This window comes from Schistocerca americana, chromosome 3 (genome assembly GCF_021461395.2).
Source record: "Schistocerca americana isolate TAMUIC-IGC-003095 chromosome 3, iqSchAmer2.1, whole genome shotgun sequence".
Lineage (NCBI taxonomy): Eukaryota > Metazoa > Arthropoda > Insecta > Orthoptera > Acrididae > Schistocerca > Schistocerca americana.
In genome coordinates, this window is record NC_060121.1 from 649,971,398 (window position 1) to 649,996,271 (window position 24,874).

General features: G+C 38.2%; 1 protein-coding gene across 1 annotated transcript in view; it reads left to right on the forward strand.

Annotated features, from left to right (window-relative positions):
• The window catches only part of LOC124607015 (translation initiation factor IF-3, mitochondrial), a 28,174-nt gene extending 6,729 nt beyond the window's left edge, over window positions 1-21,445 (forward strand). Inside the window, exon 2 of the mRNA XM_047139174.1 lies at window positions 21,242-21,445. Within this exon, the coding sequence (XP_046995130.1) occupies window positions 21,242-21,367 (126 nt within the window). The 3' untranslated portion in view covers window positions 21,368-21,445. The remainder of the gene's footprint in view (window positions 1-21,241) is intronic.
• Window positions 21,446-24,874: the final 3,429 nt, after the last annotated feature.

Sequence of the window (24,874 nt, forward strand, 5' to 3'; positions counted from 1 at the left end):
CCTTCTGAATCTGATTAGTGTATTCATCTCTTGGTCTCCCCCTACGATTTTTACCCTCCACGCTGCCCTCCAATTCTAAATTGGTGATCCATTGATGCCTCAGAACATGTCCTACCAACCAATCCCTTCTTATGGTCAAGTTGTGCCACAAACTTCTCTTCTCCCCGATCCTATTCAATACTTCCTCATTAGTTATGTGATCTACCCATCTAATCTTCAGCATTCTTCTGTAGCACCACATTTCGAAAGCTTCTATTCTCTTCTTGTCCAAACTATTTACCGTCCATGTTTCACTTCCATACATGGCTACACTCCATACAAATACTTTCAGAAACGACTTCCTGACGCTTAAATCTATACTCGGTGTTAACAAATTTCTCTTCTTCAGAAACGTTTTCCTTGCCATTGCCAGTCTACATTTTATATCCTCTCTACTTCGACCATCATCAGTTATTTTGCTCCCCAAATAGCAAAACTCATTTACTACTTTAAGTGTCTCATTTCCTAATCTAATACCCTCAACATCACCAGACTTAATTCGACTACATTTCATTATCCTCGTTTTGCTTTTGTTGATGTTCATCTTATATCCTCCCTTCAAGACCCCATCCATTCTGTTCAACTGCTCTTCCAAGTCCTTTGCTGTCTCTGACAGAATTACAATGTCATCAGCGAACCTCAAAGTTTTTATTTCTTCTCCATGAATTTTAATACCAACTCCGAATTTTTCTTTTGTTTCCTTTACTGTTTGCTCAATATACAGATTGAATAACATTGGGGAGATGCTACAACCCTGTCTTACTCCCTTCCCAACCACTGCTTCCCTTTCATGTCCCTCGACTCTTATAACTGCCATCTGGTTACTGTACAAATTGTAAATAGCCTTTCGCTCCCTGTATTTTACCCCTACCACCTTTAGAATTTGAAAGAGAGTATTCCAGTCAACATTGTCAAAAGCTTTCTCTAAGTCTACAAATGCTAGAAACGTAGGTTTGCCTTTCCTTAATCTAGCTTCTGTTCCAGTATTTCTACGGAATCCAAACTGATCTTCCCCGATGTCGGCTTCTACAAGTTTTTCCATTCGTCTGTAAAGAATTCGTGTTAGTATTTTGCAGCTGTGGCTTATTAAACTGATTGTTCGGCAATTTTCACATCTGTCAACACCTGGTTTCTTTGGGATTGGAATTATTATATTCTTCTTGAAGTTTGAGGGTATTTCGCCTGTATCATACATCCTGCTCACCAGATGGTAGAGTTTTGTCAGGACTGGCTCTCCCAAGGCCTTCAGTAGTTCCAATGGAATGTTGTCTACTCTGGAGGCCTTGTTTCGACTCAGGTCTTTCAGTGCTCAGTCAAACTTTTCACGCAGTATCGTATCTCCCATTTCATCTTCATCTACATCCTCTTCCATTTCCATAATATTGTCCTCAAGTACATCGCCCTTGTATAGACCCTCTATATACTTATGTTTGGTGGATTGTCTATTTTAATGTGTGTGTTATCTAATGTCTGGTAAAATTTCTTTTGGTTTGTGTTGAATGTTTGGTTTTGTTTCCTTCTATTTTCATTTTTTTGTATCTTCTAAGTCGTGTTTTTTTTCTGACATTTCATTTCTTATAAATTGTGTTAGCTGTCCGATGTCTTTTCTCAGTTTTTCTATTCTGATCTGTAGCTTGTGTTGGTATGCTGGTTTTGTGGGTTTCTTCTGTGTGTTGGTTGTTTCTGATCTCTGCCTAGTGTGTATATTTTGTGTAGTGAGTGCTCCTATATAAACCAGTAGTTGTAACTCTTCCATAGTTGTGTTTTCATTTATTTTGTTGTGTATGATTGTGTTGATAGTATTTATTGTTGTTTCGACTTGTGGGTTATTTGGCGGTCTATGCAAGAATGGTCTAATGTCTGTATTTATGTCTTTGTATTCTATATATGTCAGCTGAAATTTTTCTTCTATATCTAACGTGTGTCATTTCATGTTCTATTTGTGCTTGTTCTGGTGGCTGTCTTAAGATTTCGTTTTCCTCTGATTGTTTAATTGATGCATGTTGTTCTTTGTTTGTTTGCTCCTGGATGTTTGAGTCCATTACAGTATTTTCTTCTTCTTCTGATTGCACATTATTTTGTTCCAGTATTTGTTGTACTTGTTGTTTGATGTTTTCTAATTCTGACTGGGGTATCCTGTTATTTTTTATTATTACACGGATCTGATCAGCTAGTCGTTGTTCTGTTAAAAATTTTAATTCTGGGTATCTGGTAATAAATGTTGTGTATACTTGTGATCTGTATCCAGTTGTGTTGGTTCCTAGGTTTGTTGCTTGGTAATAACAGCACATGAGATGTCGATTAACTTCATCTGACCATCTCATCCTCTGTCTTTGTTTTCCTCCTAGGGTGGTTGCAGGAAGCATATCCTGCAAAACACCTCTATTTGGATTTGAATCATTTTCCAGTTGGCTAGCAGTGTCGTTACCATTGTGGGCGGGTATAGGGTTCAAGCGTCGTTCCCGACCTTGAAGGCGCTTGTCCGAGGCTTCTTTAGTTCTGTCCTGAACCAACTAATCACACTAAAAGGGGGGTTAGCCCTATTAGTGGTTTGTTCTTTTCGTCGCCTTTTACGACTGGCAGAACATACCGGAGGCCTATTCTTTTCCCGGGCCTCCACGGGGTTTATTATTATTATTATCTTCACTTTCTCAGACGTTAAGTCCGGTTAAAAATGGAGTGACGCGGATCTTGATCAAGCGTCACTTCCTTTTAACTGTACGGTATGTGTTATATTGCATTTAGGAACTTTCGGGTAATTGAACATGTATCAATAATTACGGGTTTCTGTAGTTGTATATATATGTTTGGATGTAGCTGTATTGCATTGATATACTGGTGGATATTGTGTGGTATGACTCCTGTAGTTGATAGTATAATTGGTATGATGTCAACTTTATCCTGATGCCACATGTCTTTGACTTCCTCAGCCAGTTGGATGTATTTTTCAATTTTTTCTCCTGTTTTCTTTTGTATATTTGTTGTATTGGGTATGGATATTTCGATTAGTTGTGTTAATTTCTTCTTTTTATTGGTGAGTATGATGTCAGGTTTGTTATGTGGCGTTGTTTTATCTGTTATAATGGTTCTGTTCCAGTATAATTTGTATTCATCATTCTCCAGTATATTTTGTGGTGTATACTTGTATGTAGGAACGTGTTGTTTTAAAAGTTTATGTTGTAAGGCAAGCTGTTGATGTATTATTTTTGCGACATTGTCATGTCTTCTGGGGTATTCTGTATTTGCTAGTATTGTACATCCGCTTGTGATGTGATCTACTGTTTCTATTTGTTGTTTACAAAGTCTGCATTTATCCGTTGTGGTATTGGGATCTTTAATAATATGCTTGCTGTAATACCTGGTGTTTATTGTTTGATCCTGTATTGCAATCATGAATCCTTCTGTCTCACTGTATATATTGCCTTTTGTTAGCCATGTGTTGGATGCGTCTTGATCGATGTGTGGCTGTGTTAGATGATACGGGTGCTTGCCATGAAGTGTTTTCTTTTTCCAATTTATTTTCTTCGTGTCTGTTGATGTTATGTGATCTAAAGGGTTGTAGAAGGGGTTATGAAATTGCAATGGTGTAGCCGATGTATTTATATGAGTGATTGCCTTGTGTATTTTGCTTGTTTCTGCTCGTTCTAGAAAGAATTTTCTTAAATTGTCTACCTGTCCATAATGTAGGTTTTTTATGTCGATAAATCCCCTTCCTCCTTCCTTTCTGCTTAATGTGAATCTTTCTGTTGCTGAATGTATGTGATGTATTCTATATTTGTGGCATTGTGATCGTGTAAGTGTATTGAGTGCTTCTAGGTCTGTGTTACTCCATTTCACTACTCCAAATGAGTAGGTCAATATTGGTATGGCATAAGTATTTCTAGCTTTTGTCTTGTTTCTTGCTGTCAATTCTGTTTTCAGTATTTTTGTTAGACTTTGTCTATATTTTTCTTTTAGTTCTTCTTTAATATTTGTATTATCTATTCCTATTTTTTGTCTGTATCCTAGATATTTATAGGCATCCGTTTTTTCCATCGCTTCTATGCAGTCGCTGTGGTTATCCAATATGTAATCTTCTTGTTTAGTGTGTTTTCCCTGGACTATGCTATTTTTCTTACATTTGTCTGTTCCAAAAGCCATACTTATATCATTGCTGAATCCTTCTGTTATCTTTAGTAATTGGTTGAGTTGTTGATTTGTTGCTGCCAGTAGTTTTAGATCATCCATGTATAGCAAATGTGTGATTTTGTGTGGGTATGTTCCAGTAATATTGTATCCATAATTTGTATTATTTAGCATGTTGGATTGTGGGTTCAGAGCAAGGCAGAACCAGAAAGGACTTAATGAGTCTCCTTGGTATATTCCACGCTTAATCTGTATTGGCTGTGATGTGATATTATTTGAATTTGTTTGGATATTAAGTGTGGTTTTCCAATTTTTCATTACTATGTTTAGGAACTGTATCAATTTACGATCTACTTTGTATATTTCCAATATTTGTAGTAACCATGAGTGGGGTACACTATCAAAAGCTTTTTGGTAATCAATGTATGCGTAGTGTAGCGACCTTTGTTTAATTTTAGCTTGATATGTCACCTTTGCATCTATTATCAGTTGCTCTTTACATCCTCGTGCTCCTTTGCAACAGCCTTTTTGTTCTTCATTTATAATTTTGTTCTGTGTTGTATGTGTCATTAATTTCTGTTTAATGACTGAAGTTAATATTTTGTATATTGTTGGTAGGCATGTTATGGGGCGATATTTAGCTGGGTTCGCTGTGTCTGCTTGATCTTTAGGTTTCAGATATGTTATTCCGTGTGTAAGTGTATCAGGGAATGTGTATGGGTCTGCAATGTAACTGTTAAATAATTTAGTTAGATGTGAATGTGTTGAGGTGAACTTCTTTAACCAGAAATTTGCTATTTTATCATTTCCAGGGGCTTTCCAATTGTGAGTAGAATTAATTGCTTGGGTGACTTCATGTTGCAAAATTATCACTTCAGGCATTTGTGGTATCATCTTGTATGTGTCTGTTTCTGCTTGTATCCATCGTGCATGCCTGTTATGTTGTACCGGGTTTGACCATATGTTGCTCCAGAAGTGTTCCATGTCTGTTATGTTTGGTGGATTGTCTATTTTAATGTGTGTGTTATCTATTGTCTGGTAAAATTTCTTTTGGTTTGTGTTGAATGTTTGGTTTTGTTTCCTTCTATTTTCACTTTTTTTGTATCTTCTGAGTCGTTTGGCTAATGCTCGTAATTTCTGCTTCTTTTCGTCTAATTGCTCTGTCGCTTCTTGTTGTGAGATTTTACCTAACCTTTTTCGTTTTTTTTCCGAGATTTCATTTCTTATAAATTGTGTTAGCTGTCCGATGTCTTTTCTCAGTTTTTCTATTTTGAACTGTAGCCTGTGTTGCCAAGCTGGTTTTGTGGGTTTCTTCTGTGTGTTGGTTGGTTCTGATCTCTGCCTAGTGCGTATATTTGGTGTAGTGAGTGCTCCTATATAAACCAGTAGTTGTAACTCTTCCATAGTTGTGTTTTCATTTATTTTGTTGTGTATGATTGTGTTGATATTTTTTATTGTTGTTTCGACTTGTGGGTTATTTGGTGGTCTATGCAAGAATGGTCTAATGTCTGTATTTGTGTCTTTGTATTCTATATATGTTAGCTGAAATTTTTCTTCTATATCTAACATGTGTGTCACTTCGTGTTCTATTTGTGCTTGTTCTGGTGGCTGTCTTAAGATTTCGTTTTCCTCTGATTGTTTAATTGGTGCGTGTTGTTCTTTGTTTGTTTGCTCTGGGATGTTTGAGTCCATTACTGTATTTTCTTCTTCTTCTGATTGCACATTATTTTGTTCCAGTATTTGTTGTACTTGTTGTTTGATGTTTTCTAATTCTGACTGGGGTATCCTGTTATTTTTTATTATTACACGGATCTGATCAGCTAGTCGTTGTTCTGTTAAAAATTTTAATTCTGGGTATCTGGTAATAAATGTTGTGTATACTTGTGATCTGTATCCAGTTGTGTTGGTTCCTAGGTTTGTTGCTTGGTAATAACAGCACATGAGGTGTCGATTAACTTCATCTGACCATCTCATCCTCTGTCTTTGTTTTCCTTCTAGGGTGGTTGCAGGAAGCATATCCTGCAAAACACCTCTATTTGGATTTAAATCATTTTCCAGTTGGCTAGCAGTGTCGTTACCATTGTGGGCGGGCATAGGGTTCAAGCATCGTCCCCGACCGTGACGGCGCTTGTCCGAGGCTTCTTTAGTTCTGTCCTGAACCAACTAATCACACTAAAAGGGGGGTTAGCCCTATTAGTGGTTTGTTCTTTTCGTCGCCTTTTACGACTGGCAGAACATACCGGAGGCCTATTCTTTTCCCGGGCCTACACGGGGATTATTATTATTATTATTATTATTGCCATAGATGCTCACTCATAAGACAATCAATGGATTGGGTGTTATGAAGCTAAGTACTGACAAAGTTATTTGTGCACTCTTACACAGTTATTATATTTAATTTGTTTTCAGCAGTGTGTTGTGCTGTTTGTGGCGAAATAACGTTGCAATAAACTTGTGGAAACATTCACTCGCTGTGTTTTTTAGAGTTTTCTGTGCGTTAAAGTCGTTTAGTAAATGTTGTGCTTTTGTTTTCAGCTGACGTTTCTTATTGTTTCTAGTGAAATGTATCAGTAAAATTTTCATTCGGTGTTTTAACTTCGTTGAGTGTTCCAGTGACTGCTTGAATTTTTGGTTTTAGCTAATAATTTTGTGAAGTTTTGTTGGTATTGGTATTAGCTGTGGTGTATTAGTATTAATACAAGTAGGCTAGTTGCTTTCTTAGTAGGCGGAGAATTTCAAGACTGCTGTTAGTTCTATAAATAGTTCTTCTGGTGTAGCTGAACTTAGGTAACGTAGACATATTGTTTTTTTCAGTAACTGTAAAATTTTACCATGAGTGAGAAGTGTGGGTTCTGTCGTAGGTTTGTGAGTATTGGGTTACGGTGTGGTATTTGTTCATAGTAGTTTCATTGGGGAATACAGTGGCGAAGCCAGTGGGCATTCTAGCGACATCCTCTCCTGGGAATGCAGAATCTTAGTAGAAATAAGTTGACAGAGGATCAGGAGCATAAGATCTGTGTCCTTCAGGTGCAGTTACAACGCACAAAGGAGGAACTAGATAGGTTGAGGATGGTGAAGGGTGGTGGGGAATGGGAACTGGCAGTTGGCAAGAAGGCGGCTATGAGGAGGAGGTATTCAGACAGTCATACTTTGTATATATGCAATAGATTTGACCAACTGTCAGAGTTGAGTGGAGAGGAACCTCTTGCAGCTGTAGATGTAGGGAACATGCAGCAGTCCTCAGCAGTTAGGAGGCCTAGGTCAGTTGCAAAGTCTAACAGAAAGAAGGAGGTTGTGCTGCTAGGTAGTTTGCACGGTAGATGTGTGGGCCAGCAGTTGCAGGAAGTGTTAGGGAGTGAGTACCAAGTTACCAGCATTGTGAAGCCTAGTGCAGGGTTGGCTTAGCTGACTGACAGGAGAATCAGGTAGTGATAGTGGGTGGAGCAGGGAACAGTCTTGATAGGGACACGGATATACTGTAGGTGGTGACCTGCTAAATATAACTATTCAAACTGGTGAAACTAATTTGCATTTCGTGCAGCTCTTTCAGCATCATGGTCGGCCTCATCTTAATGCGCGGTTGTTAGGCACATTAACGTGGGGCTGGAGAGGGTTCTGATAGCAGAGGGCATGGGTCACATTTCAGTGGTGCCAGTTGGGTCTATCAGTAGATCGGGTTTCGCCACGCATGGCCTGCACCTCAATAGCTGTAGGAAGGGGAGGCTGGCAAAGCTTATATAGGTGACAGTGTAGTGGGTGGTGGTGGGATCACTCTATGGAAAAATTCCTGTAGTAGTTGGTGTTAGAGCTTCACCTTTTTTAGATTGAAGTCAGCTGATAGGTATACCTGCTTAAAGGAAGTCCCTCTAATAAGGGCTCACCTTGAGAGGACATCATGTTTCCAAGTAGAGAAGGAGTTAGCACATTTCATTAAAATATAAGAGGTATTAGAGATAAAGTTAGTGAACTGCTTATAGATGTTGACTCTGAAATTATTGGCATATCGGAGCACCACTTAAATAATTTGACAATTCAGAGGCTTCCTTTACTAGGATACAGATTAGCTGGCTGTTTCTCAAGGAGTTCCTTGCGGGGTGGGGGGAGTGGCTATGTACGTAAAAAACAGTATTGCATTTGAGTCCACAGATGTATCATGACACTGCATTGAGCAGATATTTGAATGTTGTGCAGGGGCAGTTGAATTTAGTGTAATTAAATTTCTAATTGTTCTTGTTTATAGGTCCCCTAACTCTGACTTCAGAGCATTTCTGCTCAAGCTAGAGAGTGTTCTTGATTCACTTTATAGGAAGTACCAGAAATTAGTTATATGTGGCGACTTCATTATAAATTTTGTATATGATGGTGCAAGAAAAAGCATGTTGGTAGATCTCCTAAATTCATACGATCTGATGCAGACTGTTTTTTTCCAGCTAGGGTGCAGGGAAACAGTAGCACAGCCATAGACAATATTGTTATTCATTCTTCATTACTAGATGGGCATTTTGTTAGTAAAAGAGTGAATGGCCTTTCAGACGTAGATGCACAAATTTAACACTAAAAGGCTTTTGTAATCAAAAAATGTCACATATAATTACAAACTGTGTAGGAAAGTTAATCCAACAGCAATAGAGAGTTTTTTAAACCTTTTCAAGGAACAAGAGTGCCAGGATGTTTATAGTGCCGATAACGTAGATGACTAATATAATGCTTTCCTTGACACATTTCTCATGCTCTTTGAGAGTTGCTTTCCATTAGAATGTTCTAAATGGGGTACTAGCAATAAAAGGCAACCCGGGTGGCTGACTAGTGGGATAAGGATATCATGTGGAACAAAGTGGGAATTATATCAAAATTTTAGAAGTTGTCACAATCAAGCTACAGTAGCCCATTACAAACAGTATTGTAAGTTGCTTAAAATGTTATTAGGAAGGCAAAGAGATGTGCTATGCAAATAGAATAGCTAATTCACAGGATAAAATTAAAACCATATGGTCAGTTGTGAAGGAAGTGTCTGCTCAGCAACAGAAGGTCAATGATATAATGTCAGTTCATAGTAAAAATATTTCTATTACTGATAAATCAGATATATGTGCATTATTTAACAATTATTTTCCGAACATTGCTCGTAAATTAAATAAAAATTTAGTTTCTACAAGGAATCATATAACTTTCTTGGCAGATGACTTTCTGAGATTGATGTCTGAAATACTTCTCTGTGATACAGACAAGGGGGAGATTGAGTCAGTAATTAAATCACTGAAGACTGAGGATTCTCAAGGGTATGATGAAGTGCCTAGCAGAATATTAAAGTACTGTGCTGCACATGTTAGCTCTGTATTTAGCCATATTTGTGATTTTCCTATAGGAATGGTCAGTTTCCTGAACGATTAAAGTACTCAGTAGTAAAGTTGCAATATAAAGAGGGTGAAAGAGATAATGTAGACAATTTTAGACCGATTTCTATGCCATCAGTGTTTGCTAAAGTTACTGAAAAGGCTGCGTATGAAAGGATAATTGATCATTTTATACCTCACGATTTTCTATCAGATGTACAGTTCGGCTTTAGAAGTCATTTAACAACTGAAAATGCTATATTCTCTTTTCTCTGTAAGGTACCGGATGGGTTAAACAAAAGGTTTTGAAAGCTAGGCATATTTTTTGATTTAACTAAGGTATTTGATTGTGTTGATCATAAAATATTGCTCCAGAAGTTGAACCATTACGGAATGCAGGGAGTAGCTCTCAATTGATTCATCTCTTACTTTAGCAACAGAGAGCAAATTAACATTATTCACAATGTTGAGAATGGCTGTGATGTGGAGTCTGAGTGGTGTATAGTCAAATGGGGGAGAGAGGGGGGGGGGGGGGATGCCCCAGGGATCAGTGTTGGGATCACTCCTGTTCCTTATTTATATAAATGATATGCCCTCTAGTATTACGGGTAACTCTAAAGTATTTCTGTTTGCTGATGACAGTACCTTGGTAGTAAGGGATGTTGTGTGGAACATTGGCTTGGTTTCAAATAGCCTAAGCTTATGGCTTGCACAAAATAAACTAATGCTAAATCACAGTATGACTCAGTTTTTACAGTTTCTAAGTCACAATTCAACCAGACCTGATGTTTTAATTTCGCCGAATGGGCATACGATTAGTGAAACTGAACAGTTCAGATTTCTAGATGTTCAGATAGACAGTAAACTGCCATGGGAAGCCCACATTCAGGATCTTGTTCAAAGATTTAATGCTGCCATTTGTACTGTTGGAATGGTATGTGAAGTGAGTGATCATTTGATACTAAAATTAGTCTACTTTGCTTATTTTCATTCGTTTATGTCATATGGTACAATATTTTGAGGTAACTCTTGCTATTCTAAGAGGATATTTTTGGCTCAGAAATGAGAGGTTCGGGCAATGAGTGGTGTAAGTTCACAAACCTCTTGTTAACCCCTGTTCACGAGTCTGGGTATTTTGACATTTGCCTCTCAATATATAAATTCCTTACTGTCATTTCTTGTTAACAGTATTAGCTTATTTCCAAGAAGAAGCAACTTACACTCAGTTAATACTTGGCAGAAATCAAACCTGCATTTCGATCGGACTTCCTTAACTCTTGTGCAGAAAGGTGTGCAGTATACTGCTGTATCCTTTTCCAATAAGCTACCACTCAAATTCAAAAATCTTAGCAGTAATCATGCACTTTTAAATCGAAACTGAAGAGTTTCCTCATGGGTAACTCCTTCTATTCTGTCGAGGAGTTCCTTGAAAAATTAAGTTGATTCTTGTTATATTGTTGACTGTGTTTACTTAAACTTATGGCTTGAATTTTTTCGGCTTCATAAACATTTTACTTTTATCTGTTATTGCTTTTATGCTGTAACTTCATGTACTGACTTGCTCCATGACTGTGGAAATTTGCTCCTCAATTTGGTCCTACGGAACTTGACGTGTGAATAAATAAATAAATTTGAGAGCAAAAACACCCATTCTATGGAGAGGATTTTAGGTACCTGAACTGACAGCATATGGTTAAAATTAACTGCCCAATAGTAACAGGAATCTTAAGTCTTTCCCTGAAGGGAGAGATCCCTTGGGAAGTTATCATTGTACCTGTAGTGTATTACTCGCCAAAATCTATTCAGTGCTTGTGAAATGAGATGCATTTGCCAGAAAAAGGTGTTTCCTCTCAAGTTAACTAAATCCATAATGCTAAATGACGTGGAGAATTTTGGTTGGTTACAGAAATTCATAACACCTTCAGTTATAGAAAGGATGGTTTGTCTTAAAGCAATTTGATGAGTATCATGGGGTCAACGGAAGTGTCGATTCCACCTGTCTGCTTTAACTCATGATGTAATAGTGTTGTGGCGTGTGGCATCACTACGGCACAGAGTTTTTGAGTTGATTGTGTTTGCAGATGTGTTGTAATTGATGGTGTCCTCAGGTGCTGGATGTGGATGTGCTGAGTTTAACATGTGTTATTGGATTCATTTGAGTTTTGATTGTTCTCATGCTAATGTGGTTTTGAATTTAGGTAGTTGGTGTGGTAATGTGGATTGTGGTAGTGTTTTCAGTGAGTTGTTAAGGTTTTTTTTGTTTATGTGTTTGGCATTTTTGTTAGATCTGATTAGTTTTGTGTTTGTTGTGCAGAAAGAAGTCTAATTTTTTAAATTTATTTTTTGTTAGGTATGGATATGACAGTGAAGTTCATGAATGTATCATTATGTTCTGAGATGGGTGATGATTTGATGTCCGTATACAGTTTCTGCAGATGTTTGGTCTTATTGCTAAATATGTTAAGTGTCATGTTTGTGGAAACAACATGAGGTTGATGAGAGTTCTGGCAGCTCAGACTCAGGATATGTATATGTGGCACGCCACACAAGTGCGTGTGTGCATTGTGTGTGTGTGTGTGTGTGTGTGTGTGTGTGTGTGTGTGTATGGTGGCCATTGTAGGTGGTATTGCCAGAGGCTTTTGTTGGTAAGTATTTCTGTTGTAATTGTGATGTTCTGTGTGTTGTGTATTTATGATAGGTTGGTTGTGTTTTAATTGGTGTAGTGAATATGGGGTATTTGGGTTTTTGAGATGTTGGGGTTTTGGTTTCACTTTTCGGAGTTGTAGGTGTTTGTTTTTTGGTATCGATAGCTGCTATACAGGCCAGGGGAAGTGTCCAATTCCTGTGGTCTTGCTAGTGTAGTGGAATGCTGTAAATTAAATTTTTGTTATATTATTTGTTGTGGGATGGTGCAGTGTTCATTTATGATTGTATATTTATCTTATCTCCACCCTTAACTCTCAATTTTCCATGGTTGTTCCATATGTTTCATTTCATTTTTGGAGGGAGATGTTATTGTGTCATTTTAATTCATTTGTGTGTGTGTGTGTGTGTGTGTGTGTGTGTGTGTGTGTGTGTGTGTGTGTGTGTGTGTGTGTGTGTCGTCATCATTTTGTATAATGCTGGAAGTAGCCATTTCCGCCATGCTGATGACATCATGGGTCAAAGCAGATGGGTGGAATTGGACGCTTCTGTAATGGTGTATTGAGTTATAAAAACTAAATCTGTTAGGTTGGAGCTTTTAGTTTGTTGCCGAATGGCTCTGGGAGTTTTGTAGTGTTTCTCTAATCGCATGTATCTGATATAGTATCATAGTTCTTTCGCTATGTACTTATCCTCTTCACTTCTGATGTTTTAAGGCGTGACATGGTCCAAGGTTTATTTTTGTGTGTTGTGTGTGTGTGTTTGTTGTAGTGACATGAATTACATAATAATTTCTTGAAAAAATTACTTTTTTTTTATAGTTTTAACTACACTTGTCTTGGGCTGTGTAGCATGGGTGCTAAATGCTGAGCACTTGAGCACCCAAAATAATTTTGTCATTGACATCATTTCTGTTATTGGTGCCAGAGAGAATTTTTCTTGATTTTGCAAGAATTATAAATGTATGTTTATTTACTTAATCTCTGTTTTGTTTTATAAACCCTTTTTCTCATTATTTTCTTTCTCCTGTGTGAATCAAAGCATTCTCTTAAGTAGATTAAAACATTATCGTGTCACTGGCAGTTCTGCGAAATGGTTCGAGTCTTATGTAGCTAACAGGAAACAAAGGATGTTGTTACAAAATATCTGTACAATAAGCAGTCAGTCTTCATCTGATTGGGAGTTAATTACATATGGTATTCCTCAATAATTGCTCAGAATTGCTGAAGCGTGTAAACAAGTATGTATTTGCTGTGAGAAAGATATCAGATGTAAAAGATGTAAATACAAAAAAACTTGTGTACTTTGCTTATTTTCATTACTTTGCTTATTTTCATTCTGTTATGTCATACGGGATCATATTCTGGGGTAACTTGTCAAACTGAGCAAACGTTTTTAGCATGCGAAAGAGTGTAATGAGACTCATTTATGGTATAAATTCGAGAATGTCATGTAGAAACCTGTTCAAGGAACTTTGTATTCTAATGACTGCTTCTCAGTATATTTATTCCTTAATGAAATTTGTTGCGAGTAATATAGCTCTGTTTCCAACCAACAGCTCAATTTGTAGTATCCGTACTAGAAATAAGAACAGTCTATAAGACCTAAAATCACTTACCTTGGTACAAAAAGGGGTCCAATATGTGGGAACACACATTTTCTCGGGGTAGTGAGTATTATAGTCATTTGTTTTATGTCTTTTATGCTATACTTTCTGACTTGTTCCACACCCACGAGGATCATCTCATTTCTGTGTCTATGGCATTAAAACTTAATCTAATCTAATCTGTCCTTTCTTTATTTTCTGCTGCCATCCACATTTTCCCTCTTTGTGGTACTGTTTATACGTTTACACGACTTTCAAATCTTGGGTGTACTTTCCGTACTTTCCTTCCGTCTTTATCATACAAATATCCCTCTTTCTTCTGGCAACTCTAAAAGCAACAAACTAACAGTGCAACATTATTACTCTCAAGAGGAATGATATGACACTTCAAAAGCGTAGCAAGTAATAATTTATTTGTAACTCTTAGCTCTATGGAATGTCTTAATCGTAATATGTTACCACACAATATTCCATTATCATGATTATTGTGTGTTTTTACGTGGCCTTCTCCAGAAGTTGATACCTCATTTGGCTGCTGTCAGCTGCAATTAAACATTTGCTTCAAATATGTGTTGGTACTGGGAAAGGAGAGAAGCTAACCTGAGACTGAAGGATTTTACCAACTTTTGATCACTTTCTCATATAGTGGAGACCAGATGTTATAGATGCATTAGCAACACTTCCTGTTACAGTTTGGGGAAACAAAATCATAAATTTATATGTAGAAGATAAAGAACAGTTAAGTTAAATGAAAAATTTAGAAAAAAGAACAATATATGAACACCATTATTTCCTTTTTATGTTTCACATAATGTGATGAAATATTTACACTTGTGTATGTAACTGCCATTACTTTCCACCTACAATTGCATAAGTCATCAACATTTGTCAGCAGATTAACTTTTTGAAAATGTAAAATGAGTACACCTATATGGCTGCTCTACAATTCACACTTACCTGCCTGGTTTATTTGCTGCAACTCTAGTCTTATAATACAGGCCAAAATCTCTTTTTATCGGTCTCAAGAATATGCATGGCAGAAACAAATCCAAGATATGGGGTTCTAAATCACACACTGAAGTCAAAGTTCAAATTGAATGCATCTGCCATTTATTCTCATCATGCATAGAACTTGTCATAATGGCTCACTAACCACACATATTCACAAAAAATGTAACTGGGGATGATGACACCTAAACAAAGAAAATGTATTCAAACGATTGATTCATTATAATATTAACTACTGAAAATCACATACTTTCAACAGCATTGTAACACTGATTTAAAATATTTATTTTGTGACAAACCTTTATGCTTGAACTTTAAGATAATGTGATCTGACTATCCTTGTCACCCCAAAGTCTTACCTGTTACCCAAAATTTCAGTATACCTTTTGGAAAAGTTGTAATTAGATGTTTGATGTTACAAAAGAAATTAGTTCATTCCTATTGATAAACAAAAAAAAAAAAAAAAAAAAAAAAAAAAAAAGTTACGGAAAAAAACCACAGTACCAAAAAGTAATTAATGCAGAGTAATGAAATTTTGGGAATTCATTTCTCTAGGTAATATATTTAAACGATTAACATTGCAAGATCACATGTTATTGTAAGCGTGACACAAACAATTGCAAATGTGAAATTCTGGTACATTAATAACTGGTGCAACCACCAGAATGTTGAATGTGAGCATGCAAATGTGCATGCATTGTGTTGTACAGGTGCCGAATGTCAGTTTGTGGGATGGAGTTCCATGTCTGTTGCTCTTGGTCAGTCAATACCAGATAGTTATTGCAGGCTGTGGATGACACTTGAGCTGTTGTCCGCAGATATGCCATATGTGCTCAATTGCAGACAGATCTGTTGATCGTGCAGGCCAAGGCAACAAGTTGCAGAGCATGTTGGGTTATGACAGTGGTATGTGTGTGAGTGTTATCTTGTCGGAATCCTGTCTGTTAATGGCAGCACAACAGGTTGAATCACCAAACTGACATACAAATTTGCGTCAGGGTGTGTGGGACAACCTGCTGTCATACAAAATTGCATCGCAGACCATAACTCCGGATGTAGGTCCAATGTGCGTAGCAAATAGACAGGCTGGTTGCAGACCCTCAGCTGGTCTCCTTCTAACAAGCAAATGGCCATCACTGGCACTGAGTGCAGAACCAGCTTTCATCAGAAAACACAGGTGACCTCCAACCTGCCCTCCAATTAGCTCTTGCTTGACACCACTGAAGTTGCACGTGGGGGTGGTTTGCGATCACTGTAATACACACTACAGGGCGTCTGACTCGAAGCCATCCTTAAAGTAACTGATTTGTAACACTTCGTTTTGTCACTGTGGTGCCAGCTGCTGCTCAAATTGCTGCAGCAAATGCAGTGTGATGCATCAGAGCCATAAGCTGAACATGATGGTCTTTCCTCTCAGTAGTTCCACGTCGCCATCTGGAGCCCAGTCTTCTTGCGACCGTACATTCTCGTAACCACCACTGCCAGCAATCATGTACAGTAGCTAAATTCCTGTCAAGTCTTTCTGCAATATCAAAGAAGGAATATCCAGCTTCTTATAGCCCTACTATACAACTTCATTCAAACTCAGTTAGGGGTTGATAATGGCGTCTTTGTTACCCTAAAGATATACTTGACTAACATCAACTCATCAAACCTAATCTCAAAAGTTACTTGCATTCATGACTGTTACAGTGTGTATTTATGGCAAACTGGATTTTCATCTCATATTGGTAAGGCTAGCACCACTCTTATGTGACTAGCATGAAATTTTAGTAGGCACCATCATTCAGATGGAGAAACACACCTAACAACTTTTCTTTGTGTCTCATAACTCCTTCTTGGTGTTATGATTTTTTGTCTGTCAGTATAACTGTTGATTGTAAACGTCAGTTCTTCCCCCCTCCCCCCTCTCCCTGTCTCTCACCCTCTCTCCTTTTTTTTTAACACACACACACACACACACACACACACACACAGTGTATGCTTAAAAATTCTTAAAACTGGAGCACACAACTTTCAGCATTGTATCATCCCTCCCATTGAATAAAAGATTGAATATGACTATATATATTGTACATTGAATTTTTGTTAACCACATCTTCAGACCAACAGGTTATTGTTAAGCACATAATTGAGGGTAATCAATGCTGATGCTGGTTGGCCACTGCCTCAGTATCACACTTCTGCAGGGTAATTCAATCCATTGCAATTGAGCAAAGTGGTGTCAAAACCTGCAGAAATGGAACATTGTTGCAAGCAAGTTCTTGTTCATTTATTAATCAGATAAAGAGAAAGATGTGATACTAGTTGACAGTGTCTCGTGAAGTGTGGACATATAACATTATTGGTAATGATTTGTCTATTGAATGGGGATGTTATGGTTGGTGACACCTTGATTCTATTCATGATTAGTAAACTAGACAATTTGTCTGTTTACTGTCAAATGTCCCACACAACATAAAATTGTATCAGCCCTAATGTGTCTCTATGTAAACATATACCATAAATTATGCCCAGTCAAAGAAAATCTTGAGCTCAGAGTCCTTGTTGGTTACTATACGCTTTGTGAATAAGGTGGTGGGAGGGGGCATGTGCACTGATATTGAATGCTGCATGGTACAGTCCTAAAATGAAACTAAATGCTTCGCGCTACTGGATTTCACTCATCCAAGAGGAGACGAGATGCATCTCTGCATAGGAACTTCAATAGAGGCAGCAGTGTTCTCTTGAGTACAGCTTGAAACAGCACACTAGCATTGGAACAGTGCTAGAGAGAGCACCTTTAATATGGATTAGTCTTCATGGGAAGCTCAACTTACAGCAAAAATGCTTTGTACTAATAATTTCTCAAAAATTTTTGGTTTTACATTATAAAGAGGTTTATTTTAACAGTTACCACTATGAAAAACTTCAGTTGCAGTTTATATTGTGTGCAGTGCCTTTTTGAACAGTTTTAAGACAACTAACAATGCCAGGATGAATTTTTGATCTGCAGCAGAGCGTGCGCTGATCTGGACTTTCTATAGAATGGAGATGCTGTGTGGCTTCAGTTGCCTGAGACTGCAGTCTTGTGTGTGAGCTGCATTTGCGTGCGTGGTCTTTTTGTTGTGCCTATCTGTGTCTCAGCATCTCCGCTATATGATGAGTGGCAACTTTCCTTTTCATAATATCACATTTCATCCTGGAGTTTCTATTGTTTGATTTGGACTTCCTGGCAGATTAAAACTGTGTGCTGGCCTGTTACTCAAATCTGAGACCTCCTTGCAAGTGCTCTTTCTGAGATTGATTCACCATCAGTCTTCACATCTTTACTTCACCCAGTACCCTGTCTCTTACCTCCCAAACTGTCCGCCCCGGTAGCTGAGTGGTCAGCGTGACAGACTGTCAATCCTAAGGGCCCGGGTTCGATTCCCGGCTGGGTCGGAGATTTTCTCCGCTCAGGGACTGGGTGTTGTGTTGTCCTAATCATCATCATTTCATCCCCATCGACGCGCAGGTTGCCGAAGTGGCGTCAAATCGAAAGACCTGCACCAGGCGAACGGTCTACCCGACGGGAGGCCCTAGCCACACGACATTTCCATTTTTACCTCCCAAACTTCACAGAAGTTTTCTTACATACTTTTCAGGACTATCACTCCTGTAAGAAGGGATATTGCAGAGACATGGCTTCCCCACAGACTAGGGAATTGTTTTCAGAATGAATTTTCTTTCTGCAGTGGAGTGTGCACTGATTAGAAAGTACTTTGGAGGTTAAAACTGTTTGCCGGATCGTTACTCGAACCTGGGAATTGTGTCTTTTGTGGGTGAGTACTCTATCCAATAATGATTCATGACCTGTCCTCATGTCTTTGTTTTGGCCAGTATCTAGTCTTCTACTTTCCAAATTTCATGAAGTTCTTGTGCATACCTTGCAGGACTAGCAACTTTGGAAGAAAGGATGCTGCACTAACATGTCTTAAACACAGTATGATGGGTTGTTTCCAGAATGAATTTTCACCCTGTAGTACAGTGTGCACTGTACTACCCATCAATTGGTGGGGAACAGTTTAGGAAAGTGGAGAGTGTCAAGTACCTAGGAAGCCTGATACAGAAAGATGGGAAAAATGACAGAGAAATAAACGAGCAGGGGAGAAAAGCAGAAGTATTTTGGAAGAGTGTCAGGAGCCTGATATGGAGCAAGGATGACCCCAAATCAGTAAAAACCTTATATACTAGTCATACTGTGTCCTGTTCCTGACATGTGCATCCGAAACCTGGTTTATGAAAGGAAGAGAGGAAAGCAAAGTATAAGCTAGTGAGATGAAGTTCTTGAGGAACAGTACTGGAGTGACAAAGACAGATAGGTTAAGAAATGAGAGGATCAAAGTTAATGAAGGTGGAACCATTACAGTAGGAGATAGAGAAATCAAGGCTGAGATAGTGTGAGCATGTTATGCAAATGGAGGAGAAGAAGATACCCAGGAGGATACATGAGATGAAACTGAAAGGAAAGAGACCAAGAGGAAGACTGAGAGACTGACGGCTGAAAGGAGTAGAGGAATGCGTCCAGAAGAAAGGAGAAGACTGGACCAAGGTGAAGATGGAGAGATGATGGCAAGACAGAAGACGATGGAGAGGCTTATCTTCCAAACAGACCCAGCCAGAGGCTGGAAACTCCAAGATGCTGCTGCTGCTGATGATGATGATAAGTACAGTGTGCACTGATTTGAAATGTCCTGGCAGGTTACAAGTGTTTGTCAGACCAGGACTTGAAAGTGATCATTGCATCTTCGTAGATGATTGTTGCAGTGTCTGTGTGTTTATGGGTTGCATTTTTTGATATGACTTGTCAAGACAATGGCAGCATGGCATCTGTTGCCACAATTGTCACAAGTGTATCTGGCTGCTGAGGAAGGAGCAGTGGTAGCATTCCGAAGCTTTTTCTGCCTTAATCTGTCTAACAAGCCTTCATCATGCTTCGACATTCCAGATGATATATCATCGCGCCACTGTGGTCTCATGCTAGCCCGTGCCTCCCATCTGTTTGTGTCAATTTCAAAGCTCTCCATATCTCGTTTACAGGAGTCCTTGAACCTCAATACAGGACATCCTACAAGTCTTTTGGCTATAGAGATCTCTCCAAGCATCACCTCATGTGGTAATCTGTCAGGATCCATATGGTGGACGTGTCCCAGCCAGCGGAGTCGTCTCTGTTTCAAAATAGCTGAAATACTGTTGCAGTTAGTTTTAGATAGCACTGCTTCGCTGGTCACTCGGTCCTTCCACGTTACTCCGAGGATGGATCTCAGGCACCGCATGTGGAAAGCATTAAGGCGATGTTCTTGTTTGGCATAAATAGTCCCTCAAGTGTGCAGGAAACTTTTGTGAAGTTTGGATGAGCATGTACTGGTTGAATTAAAGTTGTGAGGGTGGGTCATGAGACATGCTTGGATAGAGCACTTGACCAAGAAAGGCAAATTTCCTGGGTTTGAGTCTTGATCCGACACACAGTTGTAATCTGACAGGAAGATACAATTAACATTGGTCTTGAGAACTTCATGTGCATCCTCTTTTTTGTAAAGCAGTGTGAATAATATTTAAGATCATCTGGGAAAATACTTGCCTAAAAGAAGGATTACACAAGTAGCTAAGTTAATTACTAATCTAAGCTTGCAGATGTGTACCAGTCCACCTCATCTTTCATTGTAGCCACATAAGTTGTCTCACTTCCTTGATTTACTAAGTGCTTTATTTCTTTGTCCAGGGAAGACCTGTTTCCTTTGAATTGCTGATACATGAAGTCTATAAAAAATTATATAGGCCTACCTTATGATACAAGAACAATTTTATTTCAGTCTACTCACAATGGAGAAGAAAATTATCATGAAGATTCTACTTATCAGTATAATTTCAGTGCACCTTTATTTTGTAATTCAAGTCACTGAATATGATACCCCCTCCCGTTTTTTGCCTTTGGACTAATCATGTAATCAAGAACTCTTCATATCTTTTCCTTTAATCTGTTCACAAGTGATGTAATATGCTTTATATGTTTGGCAAAGAACATGAAATTATTATTTTGTAATTCTAATTGTAGAGATGATGTGTTAAGCCACAACAAAAAGACACTTACACAATAGATTTCAGCCAAAGCATTCCTTAGGAAAGAAACCACACACACATATATTCACATAAGGAAGCACACCTCACTTACATAATAGCCATCTCCAGCAGTTTGGACAAGTATGAGCTTTGGCCAAAAGCCAATGTGTAACTCTTTTTGTTGTGCCTGCCTGCAACTTAGTGTGTCATCTTTACGGTAAGTAGCAACCTTATCGTTTCCTTGTATTGTTGATATTCAGATTTGGAGTTTCCATTGTTTAATTCCAATTATCTGATCTTCCAGTTTTCATTGTTCAATTATTTTGTTCCATTAACTGAATTTAATTTTTTTTTGGAGCTCATGTTTCATTTATCCTTTTTTGACATATTGTTCATTTCTTTACAGGAAAAGATTTATGATGAGATTACAGCCCACCTGAAAAATGAAGGTCGTATTATTCAGAAACGGTTTAAAGGAAATGACTTGAAGTTCCAGATACTACCCCTTAAAAAGGAAACCAAAGAAGAATAGTGGCTTCCTAATTTTTCCAATCAAACAATTATGAATGCATAAGAATTTCAAAATAAATTTGTAATTTTAAATGTTGTATATGATTATTTGTATATTTCTGACCTTTTTTTACCCTCACTGCTAATCATTCCTTTGCCTGTTCAATTTATGGAGACATATGATATGTCGCAGTTGTCTCTATGTTTATGGTAATAGATTGCTAACATGAGAGGCTGGCATCCATATTTATGGACCACATTGTATGTATTTGCTATGTAATTGAATGAAGAGTGTAATGCTTCTCCTACAGCAGCATTGTAACTAAACAAGACACCCACAAACTTGAGGCCACATTGAGCATTTTTCAGCCATCATTGATTGTTGTTGTCAAGCTGACTCCTGCTGACAGACAAACCACTTGTTTTGTATGCCCAAATCTCTTTAATCTTGAGTGCTGTTGATGATTCAGTGGTTTCAGTATTCAAATTGCCTGTGATGCAATGAAAAGACTGAAATTTTTCAGTAAACTAATATAAAGAAAAAGTAAAGAAACATTTTTAAATTTACTGTTATATTAACTTTATTTTATGTCTGCAAATAATAGTAGAAATTGCCAACGAACTACAGATTTTGCGTCTCAATGATACAGACTACTAAGCAAAGAAGAGAATGCTGAAAGCTGCAAGAAATATGTAGAGGGTCTATATAAGGGAAACAAACTTGAGGACAGTATTAAAGAAAGAGAAATGACCTAGGTGAAGATGATATGGCAGATAAGATAGTGCAAGAAGACTTTAGTAGAGCACTGAAACACCTACGAGGTATGTGAGAAAAGTAATGAGACCGACAACATTGAGCATTCTGGCAATGCAGTACTGTTCTACTTGTGTAGCCCAGTGTGCTCATCCCTTTCAGATGCTCAGTCCAAGTTCCAGCTTCATTAAGCCATTACATAATTTTTGAGAGTGCTATTAGTGAAGTTGTGTTACGAAAATGGAACAGCAGACTTCAGAGAAACATTACGCAATCAGGTTTCGTGTTAAACTTGGGGAATCCACGATTTTGACATTTGAATAGTTGAAACAGACGTATGGATCCATTCCCTATCAAGAGAACAGGTTTTTCACTGGCATAATTCATTTTTGAAAAGCTGAGAACATGTTGAAGATGAACCTCACATCAACTTCAAAAACTGATGGAAACATTGAATGTGCATGTGCTCTTGTGAGGTCATACCGATGTTTAACAATAAGGATGACGGGATGATCTGTTAAACACTTTCACCATACAACAAATTTTGACCAAAGATTTTCACATGCAAAAGGTTTGTGTGGAAAAAGAAGTACACTTGAAGGAATGAGTGCAATGATCTTCTCCAGAGGGTTGCTAATGACCGTGATCACGGCTGAGGAATCTTGGATTTTTGAGTATGTTACTGGTACAAAGTGTCAGAGTGAGGAGTGGCACAATGAGACATCTCCCTGACTGAAAAAAGATTGAATGAGCAAATCAGAGATCAAAACAATGCTGAATTGCCTTTTTTGATGGCAGGGGTATCATGCATAAAAAATTTGTTCCTCCATGGAAAACTGCCAAGTATTTTACAAAGATGTGCTTGAACACTCGGGAAAAGGGTGAATCAACTGAGACCAGACATTGTAGTCAAGTGGGTGATGCATCACGACAGTGCCCCATGTCACAAAGCCACTTTACACCACAGAATTTTTGACCTCAAAAAGCATTGCTATTATTCCAGAGCACCCCCCCCCCCCCCTCCCCTCTCTATTCACCTGATCTGACTCCTTGTGGATTTTCTCCTTCCCCAAAATTGAAAAATGTTAAGAAAAACATTTGGTATCTTGCGCCATTCCTGAGTTATTTAGCATTGAAGTTAGCCAAGCAAGTCACTGTATGCACAAGTTCCAGCAGTCTGCCAGATACAATTAGTGTCAGTTTTTCTCATAGCATGAATAATAGTGCATGAGACTGCTCAGCTTGTGGTGTGGGTTGTGAGTTAATGAGCATTGTGCTCCATTTAAATAGATGGCCGAAAGAGCTAGCCTACAAGAATTTTGAAACGAACCCTGTTGTCCAGAACCGCGTGCCACAAAGGGCGTTGATTCACCATGAGATGAGGAAACTCACAGGCGTCTATTGTCTATTGAGGCCTAAGTACTGTAGTCCGCAAGTGAGACGGACGAGAACCTATGTCATAGGGAAACCCAGTAGAAGGCTTTTGAGGCCAAGGAGATGTAGCAGTGTTAAATATGGCAGACCTGTGATTGACCAGAAACTACTCAATTCTGTAGCATAGCAAAGACTCAAGCCACAGTAATTTTAATCTGCTATCCTCCATAAATTTTCTTGGTAATCCCAATAAAACTTGAATATCGATCATATCTAGAATAGTTTAGGATTTACTGTTTAAGTCAAATTAACAAGTTTTGTAACAAAGACCTGGATGCTAAAATCTGAACGCTTTGTTCGATCTTATGATCGACATTTCATATAGAAGGGCATCATTAAAATGACAGACGTTGTAAATATCAACTCTGTAACTATTTGTTTGAAAGATATAGTAAATTTAAATTATTGGTATTTTCTGTTAAGGATCAGATCATCATTTCCACCACACAAAAAACACTGAATGGTGACAGCATGACACCTTATTGAATCATTAGGTAATAGAATATTTGTTGTAAAGTTTAGTGCATAATAGTTACTTTTGTTCATTATTTATTTATCAGAAAGCACTTTGGTGCAATACTACTGGCCGTGACATTCAAAGCTAAGAAGGAAATTGTATTGCTTTTGTTTAAAAGAATTTAAAGTTTATTATGTAATGGATACTATTGTTATTTTATTTAGAACGTGAAAGTGGTCAAGCTTTGATTATTTAAATATGTTAAAATGTAAAGTAATGTATAATAAACTTTAGCCAATCTGACAGACGGCTTCAGGGAAGGGGGTTGCACTAGTCAGTTGAGCGACGATGTTCAGCACGTGGGAGACGCGGCCGGAGACGGCAGAGGGACGGTGCTGGTGGAGATGCAAAAGTGGATGGTCGGTCTTTAGGTATCTAGAAAGTGAAACGACTTAGAAAATTTCACATTGTGTGGTATCGCAGGACTTAGTCTCTGAACAGTGAGCAGCCGCACGCCTGGTACGAACTCTAACTTTTTGCATAGATAATGAGGTGCAGTATTGGACTTGTCTTTCACAATGAGATTGTGAATGATCAAATTGTGTCAAATGGATATGCGCTCAAGTGTGACAATGACTCTAAATACGACTACTTTCACTATTAGTTTGCTTTCTGAGTAAACATTAGTCTAACCAAATCGCAGCTGTGTGGCCTACGTCATTTATGGGTTGTTAATCTACATCTACATCTACATTTATACTCTGCAAGCCACCCAACGGTGTGTGGTGGAGGGCACTTTACGTACCACTGTCATTACCCCCCCCCCCCCCCCCTTTTCTGTTCAAGTCGCATATGGTTCGGCTGCATTTAAATTTGCAGTGAAG